At 41.1% G+C, this 23682-nt stretch overlaps 1 protein-coding gene across 4 annotated transcripts in view; it reads right to left on the reverse strand.

Annotated features, from left to right (window-relative positions):
• Positions 1-2936: 2936 nt before the first annotated feature.
• Positions 2937-23682, reverse strand: part of LOC124287960 (nostrin-like) — an 84215-nt gene continuing 63469 nt past the window's right edge. For 3 of the 4 annotated variants that reach the window (XM_046724457.1, XM_046724455.1, XM_046724456.1), the window contains 13 exons: positions 21710-21772; positions 20457-20538; positions 19717-19779; positions 16322-16411; positions 15665-15781; positions 14391-14498; positions 13708-13830; positions 13039-13147; positions 11893-11981; positions 11439-11567; positions 10765-10915; positions 8914-9018; positions 2937-5435 (listed from right to left, as the gene is read on the reverse strand). In XM_046724457.1, coding sequence (XP_046580413.1) covers positions 5329-5435; positions 8914-9018; positions 10765-10915; positions 11439-11567; positions 11893-11981; positions 13039-13147; positions 13708-13830; positions 14391-14498; positions 15665-15781; positions 16322-16411; positions 19717-19779; positions 20457-20538; positions 21710-21772 — 1336 coding nt within the window. In that variant the 3' untranslated portion in view covers positions 2937-5328. The remainder of the gene's footprint in view (positions 5436-8913; positions 9019-10764; positions 10916-11438; positions 11568-11892; positions 11982-13038; positions 13148-13707; positions 13831-14390; positions 14499-15664; positions 15782-16321; positions 16412-19716; positions 19780-20456; positions 20539-21709; positions 21773-23682) is intronic. The other variant, XR_006901351.1, reaches the window with a different exon arrangement.

The following is a 23682-nucleotide window of genomic DNA, read 5'->3' on the forward strand; positions in this document are numbered from 1 at the left end:
GAAGTGTCTGCAGTACTGCAAATATAGCAAACATGCTGTATTCGCGTATCATCATACGATCTATCCCACAAGGCCTCCTAAAAGAAGGCATCAGCATCAGCACCAGCACCTACTCCAACAGCATTCAACAGCACCTACTCCAACGGCAAACACTGGTAGCTTTGTGAAGTGGCTGAATACCATGAAATGATTTTTGATCTTCATCTGACATAGGAGACCAAACGTTTATATTCTGTTTAAGATGCAGGATATTTATTTGGTCACAGCTTAAAACAAAGAAATGTTTTCAGAACAGTTATTTTTTTACAGTTTTCAATTTACATTATTTTCATGGCTTAGCATTTCGAGCGAACAATTTATTTAGTTTGGTGAAACCATATTATAGATATTAATATTTAAGTATTTTCTGTAACAAGTTATTTATTAAACTAATCCCAGGCTGTGGTTCATCCCTAAGTCATTTACAGCATATCAGTTCAGGGCCTCTATAATAGTTCGATCTTAATATCACAGTGATCTTAGTCCAACCATCTAACTTAGGCTTATCATAGTCTGAGATGACACTGGCACCCTCGTGATCGGTGAGGTAAGATTGCCCTGTATCAGCATGAACTGACAGTGATTACGAAACCATTTAAATACTAGTATCCGTTTCTACAAACTCCATGCTTGGAAGAGATAAAAATGTCCAGAATCACAAATGTACATTTCTGTAAGCAATATATGTTTGTATAGTTGCAGTAAGTCCTCTATGGGTCATGTACACGTTAGTTCCAAGATGTACTTATATGAAAACTAATGCCTGATAAGTTATATTTTGGCACAGTGGGTGTCCCCAAAATAAGCAGATAAGCTACCATGTACACATGGAGGTCATGCCTCCATCATTCATCCGATAGATCACCACATCTAATGGCCCGTCGTGAACAAATCACAAGATGGCTATCCCTACCTGCCTCACTACCAACACGCCGTCCAACATCAGTATATTCTCCTCAGCTACCATAACGAAGAAATGTGCTACATGTTTCCTTTGCTTTCATGACGAAGTACACCATTGATCTATCAGACATTTATGCAGATGTGTATGACTTCCATTCACAAATTACAATCCACAGATGTGTCTCAGCTCCCGTTTGTAAATTTTAAGTGGATGTCTACTCATCAATGTAATTAGTGTTCCTTCCCCAATTATGTCGGCCCAAATGATCAGCTCCAACATTAAATCTGGTATCAACACCCTCGGTGTTGAGTAATGGTCATCTCTTCTGCAATCTATGACACTGATTTTAAGGGTCATTTGGTCATGAAGCTATACACGGAATGAAGAAATGACAATTCAAATGGTTCCAGTCACACCTTTCAGTTTACAAACTTCAAGATTTTCAAGATCCTTTGACTTGAAATGGGCTTCAAAAAAAATAATTTGTATGCAGGAAGGAGTTTCTGGATAAACAGTGTCTGGACTAGTCCGGTTAAACTGTAGTTGAATGAAGAAAGGACACCAGAGTTATTTTCACTCATACATTTTGGTGATGGACTCAGTAACTGAGCTGAGCTTGACCATGAGATAACGTACGAGGGAAGAAATATCTGTTACTGGCCTAGATTCAAGGTTTGAGAGATCGTAATCCTTTGACTTCTTTCATGATTAATTGATCGAACACTGATTACATTGATGCAGTAGCAGAGCCTCTGAAATATTAATGCATGATTGTAAAAATAGATCAATTATAATCCTTTTGTGATTTTAGATATAAACATACTGAAACCCTGAAAATACAACTATTTGTTTCCATAGTCTGTTTCCATGACTTCCTGAATGTACACAACGGATGTGACTGTGCTGCCCAACCAGTCAGAAAATCAGGGAACTGTAAGATATGACTTTCAAACAGGAGCATTAAACCACAGAAAACAGTTTATCGAACAGTATATGTTCAGTTGATTTTATAAGTAGGAGCTGGTAACACAAGTCAGCATTGTGAGTGAGTGAGTGAGTGAGTGAGTGAGTTTAGTTTTACGCCGAACTCAGCAATATTCCAGCTATTTGGCGGCAGTCTGTAAATAATCAAGTCTGGACCAGACAATACAGTGATCAACAGCATGAGCATCAATCTACACAACCGGGATACGATGACATGTGTCAACCATGTCTGTGAGCCTGACCAACCGAACCCGTTAGTCGCCTCTTACAACAAGCATGGTTACTGAAGACAAATAAGAAGACATGTCCAAACACTAAAAGTAATGTCCTAAGTATAGTATACTGTCGTTAATCCGACATTTGTGGTTGCAGAGAAATATGTCGGATTAACGAAAATGTATACTGACAGTCATTTTGTTGTTATGGCAACTCCAATTCTTTTCTTCAGGGGAAGAAAAAAGATATCTCTCATAGACTGTTTGATCGTCAGCTGTAACATGCCCTGTTAATAGTAGTGATAGCTCTGATTCTGACACACTGAGCGGCATAAGGACAATGCATAACGTGGACATGGTGACGTTTTATGTACACAATGAGACGTGAGATTACACAGCACGGACTGAAGCCTATGTACAACTTCATACATCAACAAACACAACATTGACTTCTTGTTCTGTAAAAGTCATTTCATCAATATGATAAAACAAACAAAATAAATTGGCAATTAATATCCATAACCCTTTCATTTTGCATTATATCTCATAATTATTTATCACAGGACAAAATTTGCATTTGATATAAATATCTTTGTAATACATAATTTTGTTTTTACTTCATTCTGACATTACAACAAATTTTTCTTTTTATCACTTTTCAAACAGAGAAACATTTCAAAAAGGGAAATTTATTTGGTCATGATTCAATGTATCTTTTACACCAATATCTCAGGTCTGTTTATTATTATATCAGAGAGTTGGCCGTGATTCAAAAAGAGAAATTGATTCGGTCATGATTCAAAAAGAGAAATTGATTCGGTCATGATTCAATGTATATTTTACACCAATATCTCAGGTCTGTTTATTATTATATCAGAGAGTTGGCCGTGATTCAATGTATATTTAATATCAATATCTCAGATCTGTTTATTATTGTATCAGAGAGTAGAAAATCAAACTCCAGCATGTTCCTACGGTTACCCTGTGCAGCTATGGATGTTTGTGAGTGACATCTAAATACAGAATGATATTAATGATGATCTTGCGTACATATTATGCAAATTCATGTCAGCTTGGATTATCTGAATGGCTGCATAGCATCATGTAGTCTGTAGGTGACAACATACTGCATGTTGTAATATCATCAGTGTGCACGAAAAATCTATGAAACAAAAATATTTGAATTGGGACACCTTTGATTATCCAGTGCTTCATGCTGCTATTCTATGATGATAAATACATGTATCATGCTTGATGGGATAAGTCTACTTAGAGATAAAACTGAAGCAGTTTACCAGGTACAACTAATTGACTCAGGCTGCTTGCTGTGACTCTCGCTTCACAGATCTCAAGTGTCGCTTCCATCCTTATTTTAGTTGGGTTAGTTGATAGGTTCAGTGCTGAGTGAAATCTGTAACGGTAAGCCCAGTAGACGTGCACTCCTGCATGGAAAGACCCGGTTGTATGAGGACTCTTCCCCTATCTTAGTATTAATGTAAACATCATTTTCAGGTTAATGTCTACTAATAACAGCACTGGCAGGATAAGGATGGGCTTGGGGGTTATATGCACACACCTCAATTTTCCCAAATATTGCATCAGGATCTTGTAAAGGAGGTCTGATTGTAAACTCACATATAATGTTCATTCTGATTGTACAGGTGGGCCTGACACATAAAACACTGGATAACCATGGATGTAATGTGAGAAGCCATAACATATCTATTCTAACTATAAAACTAGGTATTTTGTTGTTCTCAAACTAGAGTGATCATAATTTAAAGAATGATGGAAATATCTTGAACTGTTATTGCCGAACACAAGCCTGTGTTGTATGTACACAAATATGTCTGTGTAATTGGTCGATGGACCTGTAGTCTCTACAGTCTTGCTACCTTGCAATGCTAAAGGGAAACATAGGGTGGCTACACCCCTCACTGATACACAAAGTCTTGACACAATAATGCTGCAGCACATATCAACAGTTAATATCAACTAGTTACGAAAATATACACAGATTCTTCATCTGCAAATTGAAGCTAAGTAGAAACAAGAAAGGGTTAAACTTGGACGAGCCAAACACCTGACTCCATGTAAAGTCGAAACAGGTGAAACAGTTAAACATTGTGAAGCAGTTTCACACAACCTCTAACCTATACGTGTCTGATAGATTAAAGTAGAAAACGTTCATCCTTAACTCAAACATGACATACCACTAGTATAAACTAACATCCAGTATCTACCAGAGTTCTGGTGTTCTTCCTCAATGTCAGTACTTCACGGGTATTCACACCATGTTCCTCATTCACCATGAATACAAACTCGGCTTTACGGAGAAGCTATTTCTAATAATCAGTCAAGGTCAGGTGATATTGAAAGCAGCTCGTACTCAGAACAATGACGTCCTCACACACGAGACACTGTTTTGTAATTCAGTTGCTGTTTTTAACAAATCAATGTAAGTCAGAGTCTTGCAAGAAGGAAATCAGCTCGTACTAAGCAGTGAGTGAGTTTAGTATTATTCCAATTTTAGTTATTTTCCTCCAATATCACATCAGGGGACACCAGAAATTGGCTTCACACATTTGTATCCATGAGGGGAATCGAACCCAGGTCTTCAGAGTGATGAGCGAACGCTGTACCCAGTAGGCTACCCCATCGCCCCACCTTATAGCATCACTAACACACCACACAGCAGTTGTATATATTGATGGTGATGGAAGAACATAGCGAATACAAGATCATGAAGTAATGATGATAGTCTTCTCAACACCTGGAACTCTCCACATTCGGCGCTTACAAGTCACACCATTCCACGGAGCAATCAGTCCCAGGCCATTCACACGGACATATATGACTCAACACTTCGTAAGGATCAAAAGTAACCTATAGTAAAGATGTGGTCCTTAGGAAATATTGAGTGGTATACAACAGTCATGACCTTGTAGAAGGCTCTTGAACCATTCATGACAAGAATGGCACCCTTGTTTTCAATCCAATGAGCATATGCTAATTGTTCAATAAATACCCAGATGACAATCAGCTCCTCCATCATACGGACCATAGCTCACTACTGTGTATATACAGGGCTTTAACGGTAACCTACTGCTATGTACATTATGCAGAATGCTTGGAGCTGTATATAAATACATCTCTATGTACACCAGACGCTAGACTCTCAGCTCCTCATTTTATATCCTCCACGTATGTTGATGGGAAGATCCCCACCTCTCCATTCAGCTCGCCCTGCCACCAGCCGTCGGCCAGCTTCTCGTACACCGAGATTATGTCACCTGAAACCAGGAGTACAGAGTAAGTTAGGGGTACCCGTCAGTGATCAAGCTCACCAGCCTAGGCTGACAAACCAAGGGACGTAATTAAACATGTAACAATACTCTGGGGTTGTGAGTGAGTGAGTGAGTTTGGTTTTGTGCTGCTTTTTGCAATATTCCAGTAGTTTCACGGTGGGGGACACCAGAAATGGGCTTAACACATTGTCCCAATGTGAGGAAGCAAACCCGGGTCTTCGGCGTGACCCATGGCTGCCCCACCACACTCTGTGGGGTTGTGATACGATACTTATCTTGATACCATGGATATGATAAGATCTGTAACCCTATACTATGAGTGTCGGGTTGTGATACGACACTTATCTTGATACCATGGATATGATAAGATCTGTAACCCTATACTATGAGTGTCGGGTTGTGATACGACACTTATCTTGATACCATGGATATGATAAGATCTGTAACCCTATACTATGAGTGTCGGGTTGCATTATAAGATATGTATCCCTTATCTTGATACCATGGGCATTATAAGATATGTATCCCTATACTATGAGTGTCGGGTTGTGATACGACACTTATCTTGATACCATGGATATGATAAGATCTGTAACCCTATACTATGAGTGTCGGGTTGTGATACGACACTTATCTTGATACCATGGGCATTATAAGATATGTATCCCTATACTATGAGTGTCGGGTTGTGATACGACACTTATCTTGATACCATGGATATGATAAGATCTGTAACCCTATACTATGAGTGTCGGGTTGTGATACGACACTTATCTTGATACCATGGATATGATAAGATCTGTAACCCTATACTATGAGTGTCGGGTTGTGATACGACACTTATCTTGATACCATGGATATGATAAGATCTGTAACCCTATACTATGAGTGTCGGGTTGTGATACGACACTTATCTTGATACCATGGGCATTATAAGATATGTATCCCTATACTATGAGTGTCGGGTTGTGATACGACACTTATCTTGATACCATGGGCATTATAAGATATGTATCCCTATACTATGAGTGTCGGGTTGTGATACGACACTTATCTTGATACCATGGATATGATAAGATCTGTAACCCTATACTATGAGTGTCGGGTTGTGATACGACACTTATCTTGATACCATGGGCATTATAAGATATGTATCCCTATACTATGAGTGTCGGGTTGTGATAATGACACTTATCTTGTTACCATGGATATGATAAGATCTGTAACCCTATACTATGAGTGTCGGGTTGTGATACGACACTTATCTTGATACCATGGGCATTATAAGATCTGTAACCCTATACTATGAGTGTCGGGTTGTGATACGATACTTATCTCAATACCATGGGCATTATAAGATCTGTAACCCTATACTATGAGTGTCGGGTTGTGATACGATACTTATCTCAATACCATGGGCATTATAAGATCTGTATCCCTATACTATGGGTGTGATATGATAAGTATCCCAATACAGCACATTTACAGTTGATATTCTTTCTTTTGAATCACAACCCTATATCATTTGATCTTAAATTAAAAAAATGAACATGGAATATAATAGTGAGTGAGTGAGTTTAGCTTTATGCCACACTCAGCAATATTCCAGCTATATGGCGGTGGTCTGTAAATAATCAAGTCTGGACCAGACAATCCAGTGATCAACAGCATGAACATTGATCTACATAATTGGGATACGATGACATGTGTTAACCAAGTCAGCGAGCCTGACCACCCGATCCCGTTAGTCGCCTCTGGGTTACTGAAGATCAATTCTAAACCGGACCTTCACAGGTTGGAATATAATAGGGCTAGAGGGCGTTGTAATAGACTCTTGATTTGCATACTGAAAGCTTACAGTCCCCAAACATGGTGTTCATATCAATTCCTTAAAGGTCACATGCAACCAAAAAATCAACATAATTAAAACACAATTATCACTTATTCATGACATATAATATACATTGCTGGTTATGAAAAAACATATAAACAAAATTATAAGCGTACAATCGCAAATCAAAAGTGCAATATTGTGTACTTCGGTTTACTTCCCAAGAAACGAAGCAGCCAGGATACTGAACCCAGTCAGAGCGGGTGGGTGTGCACTCAAGTGTAACTGCTGGTCACGGGTCACGGGTCATTGTGTGTGTATATATAGAGATGTTGGGTTTTGTAAATACATGCTCATTTTTTGTGCATAACATTTTGCAATCAACAGACATCATAACATGTCATGTGTTCAAGTATCACACCTGCCTGTCTGTGTAATTACAAAATGTGACAGAGACCGAACTCGGGCCATAAATCAATGCATTTTGTTTATGGTGTATAGCCTGATTGGTGTTAAGTTCAAATTGCATGTGGTCAGTGATAGCAGCTGTGTATTGAATATTGTCATTAGCAGGCAGGCAGGCAGACACACAGGTGTCAATAAAACAAGACATTGAGTTTAGTCTGTGACAACGACATATCTATATCACAGTTGGAAATTCTGTCAACGCTAAATAATGGCATTGCTTTTAAGTATCGAACTGAGAAAGTGACTCGGTAAGAAGAACGTGTGGTGAAATAGACAAATGAAATTATATAAACAGTTAATTTACTGTCATAACATATAAAAAGCTCGCTTCGTGAGATATCAACAAAACATTAGAAAAATAGCTCACACCAAAGCCTTCACCGAGTATTCACCGGACAACCTCTTCCAAGCTGCGCGAACCTACGTCACTGCGCACGTGCTATAAGCGCAGACCAGCTGTTGAAACCACTTTTCCCCAGAAAAGTCGGGGGAAAATTAGTGAAACATTTGAACTCCGATTTCGCGTGGTTTTTTTCATCGTGTTATTTTTCAACTTTATAAGTTGAATTTGCATTTTTGATGATTTGTTTCGGTAAGTCCATACCGAAAGGTATCAGAATATGCAAAGTTGTGTTTTACGTTGCATGTGACCTTTAACTTTATAAGCATACTCATATAATTCTGGCTCAAATAAGGGAGGCAGTTCTAAACAGGGAATTTTTGTGCCTTAGATGACTGGGCCACCTGTGTGCCTAAGTGAATGACGGTTAAGTAACACCCAACATCCGACCAAGGGACAAAATTCCTGCTAAATTCAAACAGCTGTTAATCAAATCTGAACCAGGCAAACCAGGGTCCCAATCCACAAACGTTCGTAGCATTACGACATTTGTAAGCCTATGCTAAGCTATAGAGTTACATCACGTCAAAACATTACGAACGCTGTGTGCATCGGGACCCTGTCCCTCCATACATGAGCAACAAAGTCATTGACCATCCAATTATCAGCATTCCCTACTAGGGGCCGACTCTACCACCAATACTCGGGGCCTACACACCCCAGACTGCCCACAAGGGTCCTGACACACAACAGGCAAGTGGCTGACATTACTGTTGTCACACAAATGTAGTTAACATCCCAATGTGTCAAAGATGACCTCTCACCTTGTTTGATTGAAATCTCATCTTCATGAACAGCATCGTAATCATACACCGCCTTGCATCTCCCGATCGGCGTGAGAGGAGGGAATTCATCAAAGTCATCAGTTTCTGAAATGAGATGGAGAAAGAGTAAAAACAATGGTAATATTCTTAAAACTAAACAATAGTCAAACGCTAAGAGAATCTGCACCACACTCTGGCACAGCGATGACTTAACATAACATCACTGCCACAGGCTAATTTGCATATCACGTGACCGGACTTTTCTCTTGTTTGTAATCAAACGCGCATATTCATAATAAGAAGAGACTGGACTTACGAAAGCTTTTCGCCGCTCTCTTCATAATGTTTTACATTGTTACATATATATTCTTCCACAACTGCGACAGTAAGGTCTATGACAGTACATATTTAGATATCAAACTGGCTGCATCGTTTGCTCTCCATCAGCTTCGAAGACAGCATGTGGAGCCGTACAACCTATGTAAACAAACGATTGCTATGCAAATCGAAATAGTGTTACATGTTTTAGGATATTTTCTCAGTGAAACTAAACCAGTTTATTAAAAATGTTTAGTTAGATGTGTAGACTCGTCAAAAATAAAAGAGTAAAAGAAATCTGTACATTATATTGAATGGACATTGCAAGATGTGACGAATCGTCACATTTTTCTGGCCTGTGGCAGAGGTACCAAACTTTAAGTCAAAACTACAGTCGGTTTGATGTTTGTAATAACTTGTTCTCCCCCTTTTGATATAAGAGCATTGGTGTGGAAGAAGTGGCCTAGCTAGGTCAGAATCTCCCCCTTTTGATATAAGAACAAGGGTGGGGAAGTAGCCTAGCCAGAATCTCCCCTTTTCATATAAAACAAGGGGTGGGGAAGAAGTAGCAGCCAGAATCTCCCCCCTTTTCATAGAAAACAGAACAAAATATCCTAGCTTAAACAGGGGGGAAACTTTGGCCTAGAGATGGAAACTTTAGCCTATCCCAAACTTTACCCGGGGTAAGAATACCCTAGGATAAAACTTCACCGGGGAAAGTTTGGCCTAGGACAGATTCTCCCCGGGGAAAGTTAAGACCGGGGAAGAAATGGCCTGCTACACCGGGTCTTCAGTGTGACAAGTGAAAGCTTTAACCAATAGGCTACCCCACTGCCCCTGGAAGGTTTCATTCATGGAACCCAAGTCCTTTCACATTTTCAGACATTTCTAATAAACTAAATGCTGCAGTTAGGCACTTGCCTGATATGCATAGAAAGTTTGACAAAGAGATGATAAAGTGTTTATGAATTATGCTCCGGAAACCTTCCCCAGCCTTATCTCAACTTATTGCCATTGAAAAGACAAACTTTGGGGGATTTTTGAGGCTGGTAGTTGACAGAAACCTCAAATACTTAAGTGTAATGAGATGGAAAGTGGGTATTGACAACAAGGTGAGTGAGTGAGTGTAGTTTTACGCCGCACTCAGCAATATTCCAGCTATATGGTAGCGGTCTGTAAATAATCAAGTCTGGACCAGACAATCCAGTGCTCAACAGCATGAGCATCGATCTGCGCAATTGGGGACAAGCTAATTAATGGGACATGCATTCTCAATACTACACTTTACTTTTTAGATAATTCATTCTGATACAAGATAGGATATGAAGGTAGTTCTTGTCAATGTAATTGAAACACAACCAAAACAAATGTCACCAAAATTGTCAGTGCAATTAACATGAAAAAAATAATAGTATCAGTTAGAAGACCACTACAAACATTTCTTGAGTCTAGTCAAACCCAAACAGTGTATTGATACACTACCAAACTAAAGCAGGTATGCTGTTGCTGTTTAGATAATGAGTATCAACTCACCAAACTCATCATCGTCGTAGGTTGGTTCAACGGTGGAGTAGTGGTCCCCGACTGTGGATAGCGACGTGACGGAGCCAGCTGAGTAGGTATAGTCTGAGTTGCCGTCCAGCGCCAGGTTCATCGGCAGCTTCAACAAACTCACCATGTGACCCTGGACAAAACAGGAACAAAACAGAGGTCACTTATGATGCGAGGTGGACCAATTTTTATTTTTTTGACAGACATTCAAGCTCTTTATGAGGTGAGGTGAAATTGTGTTTAACGCCGAGCTATAGAATATTTCGCTCATATGATGACGTGCATGTGTGTGTATGTGTATGTGCGGCTGCTTGTACTAGCCCAGACTGAAGCTGGTTTTATAGTGCTAGCTCACTGACATACCATGCCGCAGTACATGAATACCCCACTCAGACACATTATACTGACTCCGAGACAACCAGCCCTTGTTGTACCCATTAATGCCGAGCCCCAGGCAGGGACCAACAAGTACCATATTTAACGTCTTTAGATATGATGCGGTCGGGGATCGAACCCGCGACCTTCCGCTCTCCGGGCGGACGCTCTAACCACTACACCACGGAGGCGGTCCAGCTCTTTATGAAGTTCAGTTAATTAGATAACAAAGTTTGTTTTCTTGAGATTCTAGAGAACAGAATACAGATGAGACCTCATACCTGTTTTTCCCTGGTGGTCTCAATGTACTGAGAGAACTTATGGACTGGCGGGTCTCTCTTGTCCACCTTGGCCAGTGACTTGGCGATCTTGTAGTGACTAGCTTCCAGAAAGTTGAGAGTAAAGGTTGTCTGCAATGTCAGGCACAACGAATAAGTCCAGGGACCACAATAGATCAAGGGCCCATTCTACTAAGCTATCTTAGTGCTCCAAATATTGTAAGGATATGTGAAAGTATGGGAGTTAATCATCTTGGAGTGGGTGAGTTTAGTTTTACATCGCTTTCAGCAATATCAGCAATATTACACATCAGGCAGAGAGAACACCAGAAATGGGTGTCACACATTGTACTCATGTGGGGAATCGAACCCAGGTCTTCGGCATGAGGAGCGAATGCTTTACCCACTAGGCTACCCCTAATAATCTTAGAAAACAGCAGTGATGACAACAACGTACCTGTTCTAATCTCTGTTTTACATCCTCCTGTGCATCAGCATCAGCGAAATTAGGCTTGGATTTGTATACATCTACTAGCTTCTGTACACCTGAAAACAACAAGATCATCTACTGAAACCTAACCCCCAAAACATGCTCAAAACACAACCTTAACATCCAAGTTAAAGCATCTGTGTGCACTAGATTTCCATGCAAGGCTCCTTGGGGTATATACCACTGAAGCTACTCGAGGTGCTTGCAGGTTAACGGTCATATTACCATTGTATCCTATCAGGTACCCTTTCACTGTTGGGTGAACAGAGCCTATGTGCATATGATATGTGTGTCTGTCGGTTTATGTGTCTCAGTGTGTTTATGTGTGTCTGTCTTTGTATTTCTGTGTGTGTCTGTCTTTCTGTGTGTGTCTGTTTGTGTGTCACTCTTTCTGTGTCTGCTTGTGTGACTGCCTTTCTGTGTCTGTTAGTGTGTCTGTCTGTCTGCCTTTCTGTGTCTGTGTGTTTGTCTGTCTTTCTGTGTCAGTCTGTTAGTGTGTTGTCTGTCTGCCTTTCTGTGTCTGTCTGTTAGTGTCTCTGTTTGTCAGTCTGTTAGTGTGTTGTCTGTGTCTGTGTGTCTTTCTGTGTCTGTCTGTTAGTGTCTCTGTTTGTCAGTCTGTGTTTGTATGTGTCTGTCTGTCTTTCTGTGTGTCTGTGTCTGCCTTTCTGTGTCTGTCTGTCCTGTTAGTGTCTCTGTTTGTCTGTCTGTGTTTGTATGTGTCTGTCTCTTCTTTCTGTGTCTGTGTGTCTTTCTGTGTCTGTGTGTGTGTCTGTCTTTCTGTTCTGTGTCTGTGTCTGTCTTCTGTGTCTGTGTCTGTCTGTCTGTCTGTGTCTGTATTTCTGTGTCTGTGTGTGTCTTTCTGTGTCTGTCTGTCTGTCCTGTGTCTGTGTCTGTATTTCTGTGTCTGTCTGTGTCTCTTTCTGTCTATGTGTCTTTCTGTGTGTGTGTGTGTGTGTCTGTGTGTGTGTGTGTCTGTCTGTATTTCTTGTGTGTGTGTGTGTGTGTGTGTGTGTCTGTCTGTGTGTGTGTCTGTGTGTACAGGTCACACACCCTGCTGTGGAATCCTCAGAATACAGACAGCTGTCGTGTACTTCCATGGACACTGCCACCTACCCTCCTTGCCCTTGCGGTCCCTCTCCAGCATCTGCTGTATGTAGAGCAGGTAGTTCTGTAGAGCATTCCGCAGCCGCACAGGGTTCATGTTGAACTGACCATCTTCAGCCTGGACAACAACAACACCTTGATTACCATCGATAACATTTGCTTCACAGCTTTACATGGAACACGTAATGGTAGGTTAGCAAATAGAACTCCAGGTGTAAAACGATAGTGTCTATATACTACAATACCTGACAGTTTGTACAGCATGGTTTATAACATACATTGAGTACATTTACATCACAGTCTAAATGTACACTCAAAATACTAGCTCAGTATAAATAAATAAATAAACACCCTTGATACAAAGAGGCCTCAGTAATATTTCACAGGTACATATGTACTTATTCATTACACAACACAAGATGCAGTAGTCCTTATACTCAGTTACATATACATTGGTTGATATACACAGGTTCATATACCCTGGTTCACATATACTGTGGTGTTAAACAAACAAACAAACAAACAAAAGAACACAGGTTCACTTACACAATGGTTTACATACACTGGAACAAATACACAGGTACCAGTATAAACACCCCATTTCACCTCACCTCACCTCGCCTCATCTCATTTCACACCATCTCCCCCTCATCTCATGTGAAGATGCAAGGAACTTACATAGCAGTCCATCAAGACTTGTTCCGGCATCCGGGCACCCTTCACGCCTTTCTCACGCACAACAATCTGAAGGTCATTCTGAAGGTCAACTGCCATCACAGTTTCATTGAGGTGGTCTAATATCTGAAGACAACAGAAGAAATTGGTCAATACAGGGTTTTTCATAGCTCTTCGAAACTAGGAGTCCTGGGGACTCAGGGTATATTTTTTTGAGAGTGCATTTCCAAAATTGGGGGTGCATCAATTTGCATTAAATCAGTGATACTGAATGCTTCCCATTTGATAATGATTATGTTAAGATATGTGTTACTTTCAATGTCATTAGAATAATGATTGTAAATAAAATGTTAATACTTTAATATGGGATATCATTACAAACTCATAAAGTTCTTTCCCAGAAAAAAATTATATTGCGTCCACAAGGACGGACAGGATTTTAGTTTGGGGGTACTTCACCAAATTTCTGCGTCCAATACGCAGGAATCTTGCGTCCCATAAAACCCTGTCAATATGCACATGCGAACACGATAAATTATTTTCCTTAGAAGCATAAATGATGTCAGATACATATTGTAGCTGAACTTGAGTCAATTAAGTCTCATCACTGCATAAGAAATACTTTAAAAAGATGGCTTCACCTGCATTTAAGTAATAGTTTGAATGTATCTGCTGCATGCACTTACTCGTGTTAGTTTGGGAGGCAGCACCGATATGTGGCTGTTGTACTTGTTGAGATATTCCTGCATCGTCTTCACTCGGTCTTCTTCCAAATGTTGCATCTGGGTACTGCCCTGAAGGAACCAACAGACAGCATCAGTAAAAACACATAATTGTCAATGTTATCTAAATACACAAAGCTCATGTATCGTATACATACATGAGGAATAAGTCACGTATTTGCAACACTTGCAATTTGAGCAGCATTGGTGTGAGTCTCCTTGTCCCACTTGTCCTGCTTACAGCTCCCATGGCTATGCAGGAACCCATTCAATGGGCAAATAGCATGAGGACAACACCAAATGAATCTTACTTTAACTGTTTAATGAGTAGGCTTCGGTTATAATTTAAACAAGCATTGTCACTAAGGTGACATAATCCCCAGCCGCAAATTATCAAATCAAACTTATAAAGTAATGAAAGTTTAAGTTAAATGTCAACAAAAACATGACCAGCCAACCTCTCTCGATATCTTGCTCTTTAGGTGTTCAAACACACACATATTTTCAAGACTGACTTTGACCTTGACATGAATGTCATAGTGTATGAAATATGCAAAAATAGTACTAAAGAAATTGCTCATTGAAAACATTCAAGGGAAGTCTTGAAAGTCTATGAAGAAAATCCAGTAAACCGTTCTTGAAATATCTTGCTGACAATTCAGGTTAATATGCTGAAATCTTCAAAGTGTCGCCATGACCTTGACAATTAAGTGGAGGTCACCAAATCTGGGCCCTGCACCTTTCCTAGATAAAGCTTGGTATCAAATATGAAGGAAATCCAGTGAACGGTTCTTGAGATAGCTTAACATGCAGGTAAAATGTTAAAGTCCCCTTGTGACCTTGAAATGAAGGTCAAGGTCACCAAACCTGACTTGGGCCTTTCTTATACTGTGATGAACCTAGGTACCAAATATGAAAAGAATCTTGAGAACAGTTCTTAGGATATTCCAATTCGTACATATGGACGGACGGACGGACGGACGGAGCCTAATACTATATCCCCTGCTTCGCGCTAAACGCCGAGGGGGATAATTACATATGATATACATAAATGCTCAGGGTGCTAAATATAAAAACTTTTAGTAAGTCATTTCCCTCCTCCTCCGCATCATCATCATCATCATCATCATCATCATCATCATCGACGTCGTCATGAAGACCACCACCACCATTATCAACATTGCAACTGCTTTCTACACTGAAAACAGATGTCATCTACATATTAGAGATGCTGTTACCTTGGAAACGGTGAACTCCCAGTCCTGCCTTGAAGTCTCCCCCTTGTAGCAGGACTCGGCGTAGTCCTTGTCTGCCTTTCGCACCGCTGCCAGGGAGTTCTTACTCTTCTTCTCCATCTGGAACCAGACATACTGTCATCTCGCAGGGTGTTAACACATGATGGTTCATACAGCACAGTTTCGACACTTCAGGACTTTCCACAGCAAGGATACCATTAACAGGCTAACCAGTTTTTTCTTTCTAACAGTTTTATTGGGACATACTTCATTGTCAGAATGGGTATACTTGTACGTAACAGTACAAACATGGCTGCAATAATTGTATGTCTGGGCTGCTCCATATGAATGGTTCTGATACAGTGTGAGTGAGTGAGTGAGCGAGTGAGCGAGTGAACGAGCTAGCGTTTTACGCCGCACTCGGCAATATTCAAGCTATATTGCGGCGGTCTTTAAATAATCAGATGCTATAAGCTCCACAGTACGGTACACATGAATGTAGCCATGCCTTTTGTCCTTTCAAATGCAAGTATCCAAACAGAATTTCCAGAAGATCTGAATTTGATATTGCTACTTTATTTCGATTCATGCCACTATATTTTGATTCATGCTGTAATAGCTCACTGCAGGACAGGAGTTTGGGTCTGGTATGTGACTCACCTTTGCTATGTCTTTTGACTTCCCTGATTTGACTTCTGAATCCTCCACCTTCTCATATTCTTTAGCACATGACACAGCGTTCTTCTTGGCCTGGGTAGTAGAGACAAGGATTGTCATGGTAACCAAGTGAGTGAATGTTGTTTTACACCATGTCAGGGATTGACATACGAGCCACAATAGTGAGTGAGTTGGGTTTACTGCTAACAGTATATCAGCCTCATCAATGTGGGTCAGTGAGTGAGTGAGTGAGTGAGTTTAGTTTTAAGCAGCCCTCAGCAATGTTCCAGCTATATGCGGCGGTCTGTAAACAGTCTGGACCATCAATGTGGGTCAGTGAGTGAGTTTAGTTTTACGCCACCCTCAGCAATGTTCCAGCTATATGCGGCGGTCTGTAAACAGTCTGGACCACTAATGTGGGTCTGTGAGTGAGTGAGTTTAGTTTTACGCCACCCTCAGCAATGTTCCAGCTATATGCGGCGGTCTGTAAACAGTCTGGACCATCAATGTGGGTCTGTGAGTGAGTGAGTTTAGTTTTACGCCACCCTCAGCAATGTTCCAGCTATATGGCGGCGGTCTGTAAACAGTCTGGACCATCAATGTGGGTCAGTGAGTGAGTGAGTTTAGTTTTACGCCACCCTCAGCAATGTTCCAGCTATATGCGGTGGTCTGTAAACAGTCTGGACCATCAATGTGGGTCTGTGAGTGAGTTTAGTTTTACGCCACCCTCAGCAATGTTCCAGCTATATGGCGGCGGTCTGTAAACAGTCTGGACCATCAATGTGGGTCTGTGAGTTAGTGAGTTAAGTTTTACGCCACCCTCAGCAATGTTCCAGCTATATGTGGTGGTCTGTAAACAGCCTTGACCTTCAATGTGGGTCTGTGAGTGAGTGAGTTTAGTTTTACGCCACCCTCAGCAATGTTCCAGCTATATGGCGGCGGTCTGTAAACAGTCTGGACCATCAATGTGGGTCAGTGAGTGAGTGAGTTTAGTTTTACGCCGCCCTGAGCAATGTTCCAGCTATATGGCGGCGGTCTGTAAACAGTCTGGACCATCAATGTGGGTCAGTGAGTTAGTGAGTTAAGTTTTACGCCACCCTGAGCAATGTTCCAGCTATATGTGGTGGTCTGTAAACAGCCTTGACCTTCAATGTGGGTCTGTGAGTGAGTGAGTTTAGTTTTACGCCACCCTCAGCAATGTTCCAGCTATATGGCGGCCGTCTGTAAACAGTCTGGACCATCAATGTGGGTCTGTGAGTTAGTGAGTTTAGCTTTACGCCGCCCTCAGCAATGTTCCAGCTATATGGCGGCGTTCTGTAAACAGTCTGGACCATCAATGTGGGTCTGTGAGTTAGTGAGTTTAGTTTTACGCCACCCTCAGCAATGTTCCAGCTATATGGCGGTCTGTAAACAGTCTGGACCATCAATGTGGGTCAGTGAGTGAGTGAGTTTAGTTTTCACGCCACCCTCAGCAATGTTCAGCTATATCGCGGTGGTCTGTAAACAGTCTGGACCATCAATGTGGGTCTGTGAGTGAGTTTAGTTTTACGCCACCCTGAGCAATGTTCCAGCTATATGGCGTGGTCTGTAAACAGTCTGGACCATCAATGTGGGTCAGTGAGTTAGTGAGTTAAGTTTTCACGCCACCCTGAGCAATGTTCAGCTATATGTGGTGGTCTGTAAACAGCCTTGACCTTCAATGTGGGTCTGTGAGTGAGTGAGTTTAGTTTCGCCACCCTCAGCAATGTTCCAGCTATATGGCGTCTGTAAACAGTCTGGACCATCAATGTGGGTTAGTGAGTTAGTGAGTTTAGTTTTCATAGCCCTCAGCAATGTTCCAGCTATATGGCGGCGGCTCTGTAAACAGTCTGGACCATCAATGTGAGTCAGTGAGTGAGTGAGTTTAGTTTTACGCCACCCCTCAGCAATGTTCCAGCTATATCACGGTGGTCTGTAAACAGTCTGGACCATCAATGTGGGTCTGTGAGTGAGTTTAGTTTCACGCCACCCTGAGCAATGTTCCAGCTATATGGCGGTCTGTAAACAGTCTGGACCATCAATGTGGGTCAGTGAGTTAGTGAGTTAAGTTTTACGCCACCCTCAGCAATGTTCCAGCTATATGTGGTGGTCTGTAAACAGCCTTGACCTTCAATGTGGGTCTGTGAGTGAGTGAGTTTAGTTTCACGCACACCCTCAGCAATGTTCCAGCTATATGGCGGTCTGTAAACAGTCTGGACCATAAATGTGGGTCAGTGAGTTAGTGAGTTTAGTTTTAAGCCGCCCTGAGCAATGTTCCAGCTATATGGCGGCGGTCTGTAAACAGTCTGGACCATCAATGTGGGTCAGTGAGTTAGTGAGTTAAGTTTTACGCCACCCTCAGCAATGTTCCAGCTATATGTGGTGGTCTGTAAACAGCCTTGACCTTCAATGTGGGTCTGTGAGTGAGTGAGTTTAGTTTTACGCCACCCTCAGCAATGTTCCAGCTATATGGCAGCGGTCTGTAAACAGTCTGGACCATCAATGTGGGTCTGTGAGTTAGTGAGTTTAGCTTTACGCCGCCCTCAGCAATGTTCCAGCTATATGGCGGCGGTCTGTAAACAGTCTGGACCATCAATGTGAGTCAGTGAGTGAGTGAGTTTAGTTTTACGCCACCCTCAGCAATGTTCCAGCTATATCGCGGTGGTCTGTAAACAGTCTGGACCATCAATGTGGGTCTGTGAGTGAGTTTAGTTTTAATACCACCCTCAGCAATGTTCCAGCTATATGGCGGTGGTCTGTAAACAGTCTGGACCATCATTGTGGGTCAGTGAGTTAGTGAGTTAAGTTTTACGCCACCCTCAGCAATGTTCCAGCTATATGTGGTGGTCTGTAAACAGCCTTGACCTTCAATGTGGGTCTGTGAGTGAGTGAGTTTAGTTTTACGCCACCCTCAGCAATGTTCCAGCTATATGGCGGCGGTCTGTAAACAGTCTGGACCATCAATGTGAGTCAGTGAGTGAGTGAGTTTAGTTTTACGCCACCCTCAGCAATGTTCCAGCTATATGGCGGCGGTCTGTAAACAATTGAGTCTGGACCATCAATGTGGGTCAGTGTGTGTTGGTGTGGCTGCTTATACTAGGCTAGACTAATGCTGATTATAGCACTAGCTCACTGAGACACAGAGCCACAAGTTACGATGGATACCACTCCAGGATACAGTGTACTGACTGAACAAACCAGTCTTTGTTCCATCCCATCAACTGTGAGTTCCAGGCAGAGCAACAACAAGTACCACCTTCTAATTGACAGTATGATGAGGTCTGGCTGAAACTTTGACCTGCAGCTCTTTCAGCAGAATGACAAGGGAGGTGTTCTCATACCACCCCAGAAACCCTACATCATCTTACAATCTCCCATACCTTATACTCTTCTGCTCGTCTGTCTGTGAGATTCCTGAATGCTTTATCTACCATGGCCTCGATCTGAAACAGGGACCAGTCATTGTATACACTGTCATCAGTATGTTGACTGATGTAGCAACAGCTGTGTAATGACTGAAGACATGCAGTAAGCTTACACCCAGTCTATCCAGTCTTGTCTGACACAATCAATTTATGGCTTCTGATATAATGCTGTTGTTTTTAAACCCTGAATTTCATGTGGAATACAGTTAGACTTGCTTATGTAAATTATCTACACACTGGTCATTGTAAAAAAACAAAAGCACAGGCATTACACAGTAAATATGACATTGCTCTAAATAATCAAGTCTAGACAAAGCAATCCAGTGATTGACATCATGAGCATCAATCATGTATCATAGAGATATGATGACATGAACCCAGTCAGCGAGACTGATCACCTGTTCGTCACCTTTTATGACAAGCATGGGTCGGGAAGACCAGCTCAAACTTTATGAGTGAGTGAGTTTAGTCTTACGCTGCCCTCAGCAATATTCCAGCCATATGGCGGCGGTGTGTAAATAATCTAATCTGGACCATACAATCCAGTGATCAACATCATGAGCATCAATCTACACCATTGGGATACGATGACATGTGTCAACCAAGTCAGCAAATCAAACTTAATGGGGTAGTGCAATACTAAAGTCCCTTTAAATAATTTCCCTTACAATGAGGAAAGGTATCTCCAATCTTACCGGCTTCCTTGCTTTGTTTTGTGTTTCCACAACAGACTTCAGAGGTTTGCTAATTTCTTCCAGCAATCCAGAAGCTAAATTTCTGCAAAGGAAATGATTGTTTGTTTGAAACAGTTACTAACCTCTAGCTGCACAGGCTATAATGCAGGTAATTGCTCATTATCAGTATTATGTTTGTGATCATACTGAACTAAAGACATAGTTTTATATTTAATAGATTCAGAATGAGTGAGTGAGTATGGTTTTACTCCGCTTTTAGCAATATTCCAGCAACATCACGCGGGGGACACCAGAAATGGGCTTCACACATTGTGCCCATGTGGGGACTCGAACCCAGGTCTTCAGCGTGACGAGCGAACGCTTTAACCACTGGGCTACCCCACTGCCCCAATAGATTCAGAAGAGAGATTACAGGCTACATGCTATCTCAAATCACATGAGTGACTGAGTTCAGTTTTCCACCGCTTTTAGCAATATTCCAGCAATATCACGGCAGGGGACACCAGAAATGGGCTTCACACATTGTACCCATGTGGGGAATCAAACCCGGGCCTTTGGCGTGATGAGCGAACACTTTAAGCACCAGGCTACCTCACTGCCCCCTCAAATCACATGACAGCACTACGCTTAGAGATAGAATTGTAGCATGATTAAAATCAAAGACTTTAGATAAAAACTAGACTTACTGAAGTGTGCCATTAAAAGTTAATGAGACACTACTAAAAAACTGTCACATACTTCCTTCTTATACATGAATCAGTAATGGTGATACAACCCTCTAACAGTGAGTGAGAGAGGTAGTTCTTAACCCCACTTTGAACAGTATTCCCGTCATATCAGGGCATGTCAGCCCACTGTGGGAAGAAAACCCCAAATGATTCATTTCTCAGACATCTAACACTTTGGTGAAACCCACAGGCATGGGTACAGTACTGACACACCATAAAACACAGTGAGGGCTAACTGGGATTCGAACCCATGCCTTTGTCTGGGCCACTTGTACTCTCTCAAACAGTGAGTGAGTTTTGGTTTTATGCTGCTTTTAGCAATATTCCAGCAATAACATGGCAGGGGATACCAGAAATTGGTTTCATGCATTGTACCAATGTGGGGAATCAAACCAGGTTCTTTGGCATGACAGGCAAACGCTTTAACCACCAGGCTACTCCACCTCCTTCCCCCATTCCACTTAAACAGACAGAGACTCAGGGAGTATAGTATCAAGGGAAATCTGCAGTTTGGAAGCCACATACTTATGTAGCTCTGATTCCTGCTCCATGGCCAATGCAGCCGACTTCCATCCATCAGATAAACTCCTGAAACAAAATGTTGATATCAGATGATGGAGACACCCACTGTAGGTTCAACACGAGTCACTGACACTGATGGAAGTGCTCATAAAATCTCTAACATCAGTGTTGGTGCACTCACAAGCTAGTCGTATTGTTTTCAAACTCATATACTTTACTTACATGACCTTCATAAAAACACTGTCAACTTCCAATTTTGTATTGTTTAAAATTTCTTTCAAATCATGCATAATTAACCTACAACACCTGTCTAATGATTCTTCCCAAATTTCACATTAAATTCTTCACGGGTAAATAAAAAAGAAGGATCCATTACAGACATCACATATTCTAAGGAGCAGTTATTGACAAAATAGGCGAGACAGAGCATAAAGAATCAAAGGCTCTTTGTGACTTAAGCACACTAGTTCAAAGCCACAGTCAAACCTATTTGGTGCAGCGATCATACTTTTTATAAAATAATAAAAAATAAAGTATTGTAATAATATAGCACTTTAAATAGTGTGATGGATACGCCTAGTTTTGAGATTATTGTTCATAGCAAATATTTCCTTCATGGTCAGGTTTTATAATAATCTGTTTTGACTTTTCCTTGTTTAACCACAGGACATGAGCATAATTAACCTGACTTTGTCTCTGTCATTATGTTTGTTAGATAATGTTTTTGTTTGAAAACTCAAATAAATCAGGGATTTTTTACATGAGCAAGTAACAGATCACATGAGGTATTAGAATAGACGTCTCCTCATTAAGTATATCCACAATTCTTCCTACATTTGTGAACTTACAATGATGAGGACAGTGTGGAAACTGATCATGAAACACTGCGTAATGTATTACTCCACGTTAGTCTATGGAACTTTGTGCTACACAATATTTGTTACATGTATTTATGCCCATGAACAATCGAGAGGGCAACAGACAATGTATACTGGCAGCAATGATCAATGCCATACAACGACAAACCATCAACATGGTCACCCAGTCTGACCACCCCATCTATGAACTAGTGGCTTAAAACCAGCATAGATGGCTGGGGACCAATTCAAACCTGGAACCCCTGCAGGGTCCGTAGTCACCTCCTACAACATTTTGGTTTGGTGTGTTGTTCTACGCCACATTCAGCAAAATTCAGACTGTTAACATCTTACAGACTAATGTTGATATACTGTAATCGTAGTTGTTTTCGCGTGGGATTAATTTTTGCGCTTTTAGCGGAAAAAGATTGTGTGTCAATAATCATACCAAGCGAAATATTCATGGTCAAGTCATGACAAAGTTCAGACAAATACTCAAGTAGGAACAACATGCATTTGTTTAATGCAGCCAATCAGTGATTTGACCATGTGAATAAAACAACAAACACTACTTTATGATTTCTATGTTTAATTATTGTAAGTACTGGTATACACTCTTCCTTAATTGCTGTCAGTTAATCTCGCATATGGGACAGGTGTTGTCATGTTGACACAAGTATAATCCCACCTCTCTCTCTGATTGTTTTAGTAAACACGATTCAATTATGGCGGCTAGCTTTGATCATTGCATTTCTATTGGTTGTGAATACTCAGGTGTTTGAAATGCGCGAAAAAACAACTGCGCTAACAGGTCTTTGGTGAACTTTCCGCGAAAATTGCACCCCGTGAAAATATATACGATTACAGTACTAGAGACATAAACCACTCATTTCCACAAATAGTTATGGTGATACATATACTCTTCAAAACTGATGTGCTTCTGAGGAACAACTGTACATGCTTGGATGTCAGGATTAAGGTTTGCTGTGCTTTGTTGTTTAACGCAGCACTCAGCAATATTCTAGCTATATGGTCTGTAAATAATCAAGTCTGGACCAGACAATCCAGTGATCAACAGCATGAGCATCAATCAACGTAATTGTGAAACCATGACATGTG

The sequence above is a fragment of the Haliotis rubra genome, unplaced genomic scaffold, assembly GCF_003918875.1.
Source record: "Haliotis rubra isolate DU_JTF1 unplaced genomic scaffold, ASM391887v1 Scf41, whole genome shotgun sequence".
Taxonomy (NCBI): Eukaryota; Metazoa; Mollusca; class Gastropoda; order Lepetellida; family Haliotidae; genus Haliotis; species Haliotis rubra.